This window comes from Amia ocellicauda, chromosome 1 (assembly GCF_036373705.1).
Source record: "Amia ocellicauda isolate fAmiCal2 chromosome 1, fAmiCal2.hap1, whole genome shotgun sequence".
NCBI lineage: Eukaryota > Metazoa > Chordata > Actinopteri > Amiiformes > Amiidae > Amia > Amia ocellicauda.
Window position 1 is genome coordinate 52,791,346 of NC_089850.1, and position 11,770 is coordinate 52,803,115.

General features: G+C 41.0%; 1 protein-coding gene across 1 annotated transcript; it reads left to right on the plus strand.

The window, feature by feature from the left end:
* Window positions 1-781: 781 nt before the first annotated feature.
* zw10 (zw10 kinetochore protein) lies at window positions 782-11,770 on the plus strand. The gene is made up of 16 exons (XM_066708519.1): window positions 782-1,028; window positions 1,887-2,021; window positions 2,273-2,374; window positions 2,763-2,840; window positions 3,339-3,498; window positions 3,774-3,923; window positions 4,285-4,479; window positions 4,804-4,940; window positions 5,142-5,324; window positions 5,694-5,932; window positions 6,388-6,459; window positions 6,817-6,986; window positions 7,427-7,557; window positions 9,803-9,934; window positions 10,278-10,480; window positions 11,473-11,770. The coding sequence occupies exons 1-16, from the start codon at window positions 924-926 to the stop codon at window positions 11,591-11,593; spliced, it is 2,313 nt and encodes a 770-aa protein (XP_066564616.1). The 5' UTR covers window positions 782-923; the 3' UTR covers window positions 11,594-11,770.

An 11,770-nucleotide genomic window follows, 5' to 3' on the forward strand; every position in this document is an offset into this window, starting at 1 on the left:
TAATGGGCAGTCTAGTACTGTTTTTGGGAGAGATTTGGAATATTCCACTGCCACGGTTGTGAATAGTAATAGATTATATACAGTATGGGCCTATTACACTACACTGTGTAACACAATGCTATACTAGTGCATTACAATCCTACTTCGGCACACTACAGTAGCCTGTATTGCACTACATCATATAATACCCAGTAGTGTACTACACCACCAATACACTACATTGGTGTCAACTGATTGGTGTAAGTAAAAGCATGGTAAAAGCGTGTATATAAAACATGGGAATACAATATGGTAAATTGTGGTGTAGTACACACACAAACGTCTGAGGTACATAACTGAATTAACTTCCATAGTAGCACCAACAGTAACCTTCTAAAAAATAAAGAAAATCTAGACAGAGATTTATAATAGAAATTCTATTTTCTTTATTGATCACATTTTGTACTCGGACCCGTGGCGGCGGAGCTGGATTTAAACACGTTTAATTCTTTCAATTTAAATCGCACTTTGCTGGATCATAGTTCCAGAATTCATTTTGGTTTCATATTTACGTTTAAAACCACGTGTTGCTTTAGTGAGGTCATATACTCCTCAGAGCACTTAAAAGTCAATAAAGATCTTGCATGAGTACAAGACTTTGCGTGCTGTCACACGCAGGCTAATAACACACATCAATCACGCAACCGCTCAGACTCCGCGCACGTCGCCACCCAATCCCGGAAGTAGCATGAGCAGAACCCCAGTGAACAACTCCAAATCCCACAATGCAGCGCGACTTTACGTCGGAAGGGAAGCTGTCACATCTGCACCACAATTTCAAAGCGGGCAAAAGGCGCACGAACAGAGATCGGGGATTGTTCTCGTTGCAGGAGAACTGAAGTCTGCTTCTCCGACTTGCTGCGCCTTACGGCACCTTTTTACACATGGCGTCTTTCGTGACGGAGGTGCTCGCCAACTCCGGGAAACTGGAGAAAGAGGACCTGAGCAGTAAAATCGGCAAACTGTCCCGGAAAGTAGAGGAGATCAAGGTAATGAAGGCATTGATGTTCTATTGGATTGATCCCACGTATCAGTGTTAATTATTGTTGGGCATGCCGATGAAGGGTGCAGATTGAATATGAGATGAAGTGTGATGGGTTTCTCCAAGGACCCGCAGCCCGAGCTGTTTGGATCTGGAATATTAACCTGGAATATCGGAAGTGACGTGTCATCAGGCGGCGGCGCAGCTGTTTCTCCACCACATACACACACACACACACACACGTCGTTTATAATATAGTTTGGGTTTTTACTACAGCAGGTCGGATGCAAAACTAGTTTCGTGGCGTGTGCTTACATTAGCAATGTACACTAGCAATGCACACTAAATGTAGTGTAGACGAGGTGTGGACGAGGACAGTTATGTCTAGTAATAGTGTGCAACTCTTAAAATACATCACATTCAATTATGCAATGGTAACTTTTAAACTGCAATGTATCCAGGAGGCAGTACTTATGTTGCATAAGTCGGTGGTAGTGGAACAGCCTCCTCTTAAAGCACCTGTAAACCTGATCTTCATGCCCCAAGTTTGTATTTATCTGTAGTAGATCACACTACAACCCCCCTCACTCCTTTATGGAAAATCATTGTTAAACTGACATGTGACATGAAGTGGGGTTTGAACTTTACACACTGTTGATAATCCCTGTTTAACAATCTTATGAACAAGCACTAAATCATGCACATTTAATGTTGTTTTCGCTGCTGAGAATAAAAAGATTATAGTGCTAATCGCAAGGCTAAGGCTGACATATCTTGCTTGCATGGCTGCTTGTAGCTGCATGGTTTGTGTTTATGATGATCTCTTCTCAGTTTTTCCCCCCCTCTCTCCCTCTGTTCCCTTCAGAGTGAAATATGTGACATGATCAGTAAGAAATATGATGAGTTTCTGCCCAGCATGCAGAGCGCAGAGGAACTTATGAGTCAGGTTGAAGCGGTCTCCAGCGATATGGATGTCCTCAAGTCTTGCATTGAAAATGAGGTATACTGGTATAAATGTACTGTATATACTGGTTTAAAAGTGTGGTATATAAATAAAAATGTGGCTTTTTCTTAGTCTAAAAAATATATGCTAAAAGTATATGTATGTGTAATTTTATTCAGAATAAACAATTCTTGAAGTGTAGGCTGCAGTGTTTTTATTCTTAACTAGGATATAAACAGCGACTATTAAAATCCAGACATAATTATCTCATGTCTCTAACTCCTAACCCTTACAAACATTTCTCCCAGGTTCAGCAGTCTCTCCATGTGGCCGTCACCGAGTTCACGGAGCTGAAACAGCAGCTGGAGAAGAACACCACCGTGATTAGTGTCCTCAAGCAGCTGCAAGAGGTAGAGCAAGTCGCTGACATGTGCAATGTGATGTCAGGGTTTCTTTTAACCTTTTCCCAAGTGCATAGAAGTGAAACGCACCACAAATTGGGGTCGGAAGAGGTGATATTGAGGTTACAGTGGTGGCATACAGAGCCTGGGATGGTCTTGCTCTGTACTCACTAGAAGGTTGCCTCTGTATCAGATACTGGTTCATTAACTCGGTGAATTGCGATGCCCACTATAATCAAATGAGCAGACTGGCATTGCTTCATCTGGTTTAAATAACTTACTTTAGCTTTTCTTATATATATATATTTTTGTTACTCTTTCATGTTGTTCCTATTTAATCTTTGCAGGATTCACACTTGGTACAGATTTTATTATTAATTGCGTTTTGTATGTCCAGTTTGACACTGCCATAGAGGACTACCACAGAGCACTGTTGGAGAAGAAATACACCACCGCAGCTAATCATCTTGAAAAGGTAGAATCTCTAGCTTATCAATAAGTATATTAATATAAAAATGCAACAAATTACCGGGGGCGGGTGGGGACATTATTCAACGTATTTATTTTATAGCAAATCATATTAACACTAAATATGGTACTATGTCCTTATGAAACTTCTGTAAGATCTTATCTGAACCTAAAATATTTCTTTAACCTTTGAGTGAAGTTGCTTTTCTTCCTTTGATCTGTGTATACAGTAATTCCTAGATAATGATAGACAATGATTTGCCATAATTAGAGAATGACATACAAACAACAACAACAACAACAACAAAAAAACCAAGAACAGGAATACAAGATCCATTCAATGAATTAAAACGAAAGCAATAAACCTGCTGTAGGGGTTTGGTTGTCTGTGAAGTTACCAGAGATCAGGAGTTGCCTCGCTGTGTTTGATATGAGAGGTGAGAGGTAAGAGGTGAAGGCAGAGATGTAACAACGTGCCTCCTGTCCCCATGTTCTGTGTTCCCAGGCTCAGGGCAGCTTGAAGGTTCTGAAAGCCAGGAAGGGCTGTGAGCTCCAGATCCTAAAGGCGATGGGCACTGAGCTGACCGTCCAGAAGCAGAATCTCATCTATCACCTGGGAGAGGAGTGGCAGAAGCTGGCAGTGTGGAAATTGCCTCCTTCCAAAGGTCAGCAGAGAGGGGAACAAAAGACATTCATATAATACTAGCAAGCTACACACAAATGTCACAATTTATTTTACAATCCTGCACTCCTTTTTGACAACAATAACACTCTCTTCGCACATATTGTGGAAGATTAAATATTTGACCTTTGCTGAGAATCTATCCTCCCTATTAAGTATTTGACTGTATTTTCACCTGCACTGCTAGAAAATCCTCTGTAATGCATTGAATTAAAGCAGTTGTGTGTCTTATTTGTTGGAATATGTTTGGTTTTGCAGAGCTTACGGGCGTCGAGTCCTTTTTGAAGACGGAGCTGCACCTGTGTAATGCGGGGCTGAAGGAGGACAGCAGCACAGAGCCCCTGTTAGCCAACGTCCTGCAGGCCCTGGCCATCCTGGGAGAGCTCAACACCAAGATCAAACTGTTCAGTAAGGCAGATCCCCTCTGTCCCCAGCTCTTCCTTTGGCGTCTGTCTCCTCTCTCCAGAAATATTCTTAGTTTCAATGAACAAAGGCTGCCCCTCCCCCTGCTCAACCTCTCTGTTTTATAGGTGAGGATTGGGTGTCTGCATGGGATGGATAGTCATAGTAATAGTAATAACACTAAGCTCCGGGGTTTGAGCCCTATCAGTTTCCCATGTACTCAAAAACCCAGTGAGGGGAGACTGGGCCACTTTGCTCCTTGCTGGAAATTCATTCATCCAGCAGTGGATAGAGCTGGCGTGTGTGTCTGTATCTGTCTGTGTGTGTAAATATTGTTCATGCTCTGTGTTCTTTCCTTGCGGTGCAGGTCAGGTGCTCCTGAAGTACGTGCTGAAGCCCCTCATCACGTACCCCTCCCTGAACATGGAGATGAGCGAGCAGCCGGGGCAGAGCACGGTCCTGTCCTTCCACTGCACGGACACCAAAGTGGAGCACCCCTCGCCCTCTGAGGTCTACATCAAAGTGCACACCGTCCTGAAGAAGCTGCACACGTGTCTGCTCAGTATGTCCAGTGAAAACGGGCTTTCTGGATGGCTCTGTTTTGGGTTTCTCTCCTTTTCTTTGCATCTGTCATTGCTGTGGTTGTTATCGACTCCCCCAACTCTCACTTGCATCTGTCCTTGAATAAAATGCAAGTTCTAAAGAAGGGAATATTAGCAGCCTGGGAGTTGTAGATATACATTTTAAACCATTTGAAATACTCTCCTACATAAAAAATGAAGTTTAAATAGGGTCTATGACAGCAGTCCAGTGTTATTGTGGAATTTCTTAATTTCAGAGACTTCTGTTCATGTTCAATTATATTTTTTTATTTTTGCTTGTGCAGATGTTCCTGTGGGCGACAAAAAATTGTCTGTTATGCTGGGAGACATGATATGGGAGGAGATGTCTGACTGCATTATCAGAGAATGCCTATTGTACTCCATACCAGCCAACAGTAACCAGCTTGAACAGTATGAAGAGGTAGGTTGCAGTGTGTGTGTGTTCAGCTTCGCACTTTAACAATATTATATAAGAACACACCATATTAATTATCAAATTAAGTGGTTGAGTATAAGGGAGAGTTACATTCTATGAACAATATACTACAATATAATGTCTGTCTAGCTATGTTTTACATCTTCAAAGTGTGAACACTGTTTTTATGGTTTCGTTTGTTATTAGGTCATTAAAGACACTGAAGAGTTTGAAAAGACACTGAAAGAAATGCAGTTTCTGACGCGTGACTCCTCAGACTTGCTCAAGTATGCCAGGAATGTCAATTCCCACTTTGCCAGCAAGAAATGCCAGGATGTGATTGTGGCAGCCAGAAACCTGATGACATCGGAGATCCACAACACTGTGAAGGTTAGCTTAAAGCTAGAAAGGAAGCTGTGGGTGGGAGTGTTGGTCTGCTTGATGACTTTGTTTAAAGACAAGCAAGCTTTGTTGTAGTCAATTTAATGATGGGAAATCTGTTTTTCTGCTTTTCTTACTGAATGTCATTGTTGAGTTTGCTTATCTGCTGATTGTTTTTTACCCTGGTTTTCTTCACCCTTGGCTACAATTTCTCAATGTGCACAACAGTTCCCTTGGACCTGATGCAGTGTTATACTGAACAAGAGCATTACTGTGCTGCTGCTTTAGTCAGCCATGGCATGACCTATATAATACTGACCTGGGCATTTCGGCCTGCACTCTTTTTCTTAATTCACCGGTTCTCCTGCCACCCTCTAGATTTCTCCAGAATCCAAGGTCTCCATCCCAAAGCTGCCAAACGTGGGCTCTGGAGACAAGGTCAAACGGGAGAAGTCGGCCAAGAACATTCACAGCGAGAACAGTAACCTGGAGAACGAGAACCAGCTGAGTCCGCACACCTTCCGCCTGCCCATTTGCCGCATCAGCGAGTCTGTGCAGAAGCTGATGGACCTGGCCCTGCAAACTCTCTCTGAAGCGGTCAGCAGCACCAGCCAGTGGTAAGTCCTTCATGGGCACTGCCACAGAGGTGCACCACTTTAGCCCAGCAGGTGTAAGAAGTCTCCCAGAATCCCCAGAACCTCAAAAACTGGGAAAGGTTGTTCAATTGGTCCAGTTGAGCCAATGATAACAGTTGAGTTAGGGCTGGAATGGAAACCAGAGGACACTGCATCGCGGCCTTCTGGGACCAGAGTTGTGCAACCCTGTACTTCAAGAGACGCTGTGTTTTCTACATTGTTGTAATTCTTAGTGTTTTAATCCATCCATTGCTATGTAAAGGTGATTATGTAATGTATACCCATTGCTGAAAGCTCTCCAAAGTTAAGTGTGTATTTGCTCTTCATTAAATACAGCATTATATATACTAGTATGGCACCCATGAAATATTCGTATTCGTATAATTTAACATTTTAAATAAAATGCATTTTGACACTTTTTTTTTTTTAATTTCTAGTGCAATCCAGCTTTTCTACACAGTCCGAAACATTTTCCAGTTGTTTTATGATGTTGTGCCAACCTATCACAAGTAAGTTTTTAAGTCAAATGTATTTATTCATTTTTTTTTTTTAAACCTGCTTCTTAAAATGAACCTCCTATAGCTTGTAGTTTTATTTAGAAAGAGACTCTTGCCAGGCAGAGGATGTGAATTTGAAAGGGTGGGAAGCTGCTCTTTGTGAAACAAAGTTTATCCAATTACCTTTACTGAATGTTTGCATGTATCTTTGAAATACAAGCAGTTAGCAGTACTTTAGTAGTTTTCCTTTCCAAATAAACCTTCTATATTTAAAATTAGTCTGTTTTTAAGCCTCATGCAGATTTTAGGTATTCAGCTTCCTGTGATTTGCAGGAATGCATCATTTGTTTTGTTTTTCTTCCCCCTCAGAGAGAACCTTCAGAAGCTCCCGCAGCTGGCGGCCATTCACCACAACAACTGCATGTTCATCGCACACCACCTCCTCACGCTGGGGCACCAGTTCAGATACCACCTCCCCCAGCCTCTCTGCCAGGGCGCGGCCACCTTCATAGACCTTGTGCCTGGCTTCAGGAGACTGGGTATGCACGACAAATGAATGCCCACCTTAAGGGGAAAATCCTTTGAAAGCAACCCTCTCCCAGTGGGCCGCTTACCATTTATTTATTTATTTAGAATGTGAAGAAGACTTTCTCTCTGCCTTTCTTGTTTGTGGGCTCTACAGCACCTTGGGCTGCTTTGATTTGGCTTTGTCATATCATATTAAAGGAACAAATTGTGAAGATCTTCATTGACTTCAGTTTATTACCTATTGCCAGTCTTAATGCTTCACAGATACATTACATTCCACTGGAGGCATCCACTCCTCACAACTCAGACACTGTGTGATGTTACACTGTCAGCAGTAAAGCTTTACAAGATGAATATAAGAGTAATTTACATCTGCTCTCTCTCATTCTACTATTTTCCAAATCTCCCTTGGCCCACTACCTCCTAACATGGTTTCCTTTATCTCGCGCAGGCACAGAGTGTTTCTTGGCTCAGATGCGAGCCCAAAAAGCGGAGATGTTAGAGAGGCTGTCAACCGCGAGGAATTTTTCAAATCTGGACGATGCGGAGAACTACTCGGCCGCCAGCAAGGCTGTCAGACAGGTGAGACGCAAAGGGAGAGATTTGTTACGTGGCCGGAGCGAGCGCTGCCTCGCAGGAGAGCAATGAGAGCTGAAGAATCTGTCAACATATTTACGTCCTCCAGAGTGAGAGACTGTAAGGGAGTGGATGGTTTCTGCCTCGACGTGTCGCCTCTGAAACATGACCTGACCGGCCTCTACGGGGATGATGCACGGCAGTCCACTTTAAACACTGTTTTGATAGTTGATTTATTTATCTTCTGTGCAGAAATGGAGATGAAGACTACTTGTAGAACAAACAATGTACTACTGCACTTTCATTGACAAGGGAAGGACTCTTTTGATCCTGTCATTGTAGCTTACTCTTGACTACCCTTCATATGTAAAAAGAAACTATCCCACCTCGAATGGAAGATGTTTAGAACTGTTAGATGAAATTAATTATTAGTATGATGTGACCCGAGCACGCTGGGATTGAATTTATGTAAAATTTAATTGCAGTTGTTCACAGTTGCACAAAAGGACTTTTAAGACAATTTTTTAGATCTTACTTAAATTTAAGCCCAAAATAAATAGGCCTGTTGTACAAAAAAAAATGTAAATCAGTTTGGTCTTAAATTTAAGTAATTTTTTAAGCTTACCCTACACCAGGCTTAAATGGGAAAAATGTATCTCTTGCTATAGAAACTGGCATGAAACCAACATGTCAGCACAGGTAATTTAGTTTTAATACAAAAGGGCATTTCATCCAGAGAGGATATTTAAGGACAGACCAAACCCTTTTCATATAAATAATTCAGAAGTAGCACAGGTCTAAAAATAATTAAATTAATAAAAACTGTATTAATACTTTAGGTGAACTATTACAATATAAATTCAGATATATTATCTAGTATCTATTATAACGAATGACAACTGTATTAACAACCAACAGCTCTTAATAAATTACAATAATACTTTTCTCCTTCCCCTTTTAACGCAAATCTTTCAATTTTTAACTTGAACATTTTGATTTCTAGATCAAGTTTTTCCCTTTACAACAAAAGATTTCCCTTCTGTAGTTCCAACAATTCAACGTAAAGGTCCTCTCTTTTAACGTAGTTTTTTTTTTTTTTTTTAATGGGGCCGACATCTTCAGAATCTGCAGTTAAATAAGTAAACGTCCTGTTGTTATGTAGTCGGTAAAACAGCTGTAAAATAAGCAATATATATTAATAATTGTAACTATACAAATAGGCATACGTTAAAATGAGTATTTGTATTAAACACCACTCCCAAACAATACGCATATTATGTGATGCATTTATATATTTTTAGTATAATAGTTGAAACACTTGTTATATCAGATGATGCACAGTGAGGTTTGTCCCCCCATTTTCCCCCCATTTTCCCCCCATGGCTTCAATTTCCACCCATAAATGGGGGGGTTTCCACCCCAATCTGGCAACCCTGCATTAGGTAAGCCAGGGCTAACGTAAGACCTGCAGGGTTTTGTTTCGTGCAATTGTCTTATCGTGAGGTCTTGCACAAGTCCAGTTGAACAGGACTAATTAGACTAAGGCTAAGACTTAAAGCGGCCCCAGTTGTGGATCATCTGCAGGGGGCAGCAGAGGTCTCCCACAGGCATCCTCATTCAGCCGCTCTCCCAGTCGGATGGCCTCTGCAGATCTGAGCGGGAGATAAATAAACATGATTCCTGGAACATTAAAAGCGCACACACTCACGCTTTTCTATTAAAATGTAAATTACTTTTGAATTACAGCCTTTTTTTTTCCGCCCCCTGATCTGTTCATCATCCATACCATCGGAAGAATTTTATATCAATTTGCCCCCCAAAAATGCCCTTTTGTTTTCCCAAATTTGCACTTTTTTATGATCAATGTCTGCAGAGCTCATACATAATTCACTGCCTTCTGCAATTCAAAATTGACTTGGAGTCTCTTTTTAAACATTGAGGTTATTGAAGGCAGATTATTATGTAGCACCAGGTAAACAAAACCTACAGTAATCTTATCAGAAACTAATGTTGTCTTTTTTATAAACCTGCTGTCAAGTCTCACTGGTGTTCCATTTCCATTAGTTCCAAATAGAATTGCTTGCATTTTGTTTGCCTTGTTTGCAAATCAAGTGTATCTGCTCTGGTCTCCAAACAAACTTATTATCCAGTCCAGGGCAAGGAGCTTGTCTAATGTTAAAGCTTGCAGCCATCTTTTCCATGTTGTTTCAATCCTGAGTTTGCTCTAATTTATTACTATTTGTAATTGCAGGTTATTCATCAACTGAAGAGGCTGGGTAAAGTGTGGCAAGACGTCCTCCCTGTCAATATATACTGCAAATCAATGGGAACATTGCTGAATACTGCCATCTCTGAGATCATCAACAAAATCACAATGCTGGAGGTACATAGAGCTCATCTCTTATTATGATTATTTCTTGTCAGATGCCCATATCCAGTTTTTAATTTTATGATGATGGAGAGAACATACACAGATATTCAGAAAGATACAGGCCCTTTCATTTCTGTTAGGCTGTGTGTGGCTGTTTTCTATCCCTGTTTATGTCTTAACAAAGTTATCACTTGGAAGATGTGATTAAGAGGAAAAACTGTATCTAAACATTTTTTGCAATGTTCTACTCACATATGCTTATTTTATATAATGCACATAGGTAGTGGGTTGGAATACCTGTTTATTAGTTATGAAACCCCTGAATACAAGGTTTCTTCTATTTTTTCTCCCCCAGGACATCTCCACGGAAGATGGCGACCATTTGTACACGCTCTGCAGGACCGTTATTGAGGAAGGACCTCTGGTGTTCACTCCACTGCCCGAGGAGAACAAGAACCGGAAATATCAGGAGGAGGTTCCAGTCTACATCCAGAAGTGGATGACTTTCAAGGAGCTCATGATTGTCCTCCAGGCTAGCTTGCAAGAGATTGTGGACAGGTAAAAAATGAAAAATTGAAAAAAGGAACTCATTACTGTTCCAGGTTTTCATTAATTCCATTAGTTTTTGACACTTCTCCCGTTGTTTAGTTTTATGTTTCAAATTGAGTTCTAAATGATCATGTCAGGAAAGAGATGACAAGCCGTGCCTGAGATAAATATTTTCCAAACATGCATCTTAATCTGCTGAAAGTAATTTATAAAATATATTATCTTTTTTTTTGGGCAGCCATGCATTCAATAATATTGTGACTAGCTTTATATCATTGTAAAATATTAAGACATAAAGTAATAAGTGTTTTTCCAAATATGATGCCTGCCTAAATCATGTTTTCTATGGCTAGATAACTTGTTATGCACAAAATAGATTTTTGCTTTGTCAACCATAAAGTTGATGCCCTTCTGTCATCCCTAAGAGAGCTCTGCAGTGCATGTGCATATGTATGTGAATTATATGAAAGAGATGAGTGGAACACAAACTGAATCTCAGAAACCCCCCTAGAATTTTTCTTTGCTCCTGGGGGTTGAGTCTCTTTCAACATAAAGATAAGAGTAATCTAAAACCCTCCAATCAGAAACTGTGACGGAAGGGGAAAACTTTCTTAGCTGTGCTCACAGCGGAGTCCTTGCCTGCACTGTACAGAAGCAGACCTCGGCCACACTCGTCCGCCTCTAGGACAGTTACACCTTGGTTTGATCATTTGGTATAATTTCTGGTGAAGCCTCTGTCCATTTCCTTACCAGGGAATTACCAGTCAGTAGCATTTGCCTGTATGTGAGAGAGAATAAAAACATTAACATCTTATGAAATCAATACCGTGGAAAACCGTATTGCCTCAATGATTTTAGATTTCCCTTTGAGGAGAGGGTTTACCTTGGGCAGAATGTTGAGCTTTTGTTGCTTATTAGTTGCGCATCTGCTGCTGTGTGTCTGTGGTCACTGGCTCACCTGGAGGACGGTCCTCTCGCTGTCTTCTGTGCTTCCCTTCCAGGTGGGCTGATGGGAAGGGGCCCCTGGCGGCCGAGTTCTCCTCCAGTGAGGTGAAGAGTCTGATCCGGGCTCTGTTCCAGAACACGGACCGAAGGGCAGCAGCTCTGGCCAGAATCAAGTAACGCTAACCTCCTGTTAGCATTAAGAGCCTGTTATTTATGTACATAGCTTTCCTTAAAATGGAAGAAAATGACAAAGCAAGACCATTAAATAAATATATACTTTTGTTCCAGCAAACCAAGCTTATTTTTCTTATAAAATTGTACCAAATTCAATAAACGCTTTGGATTCAGGCTTTA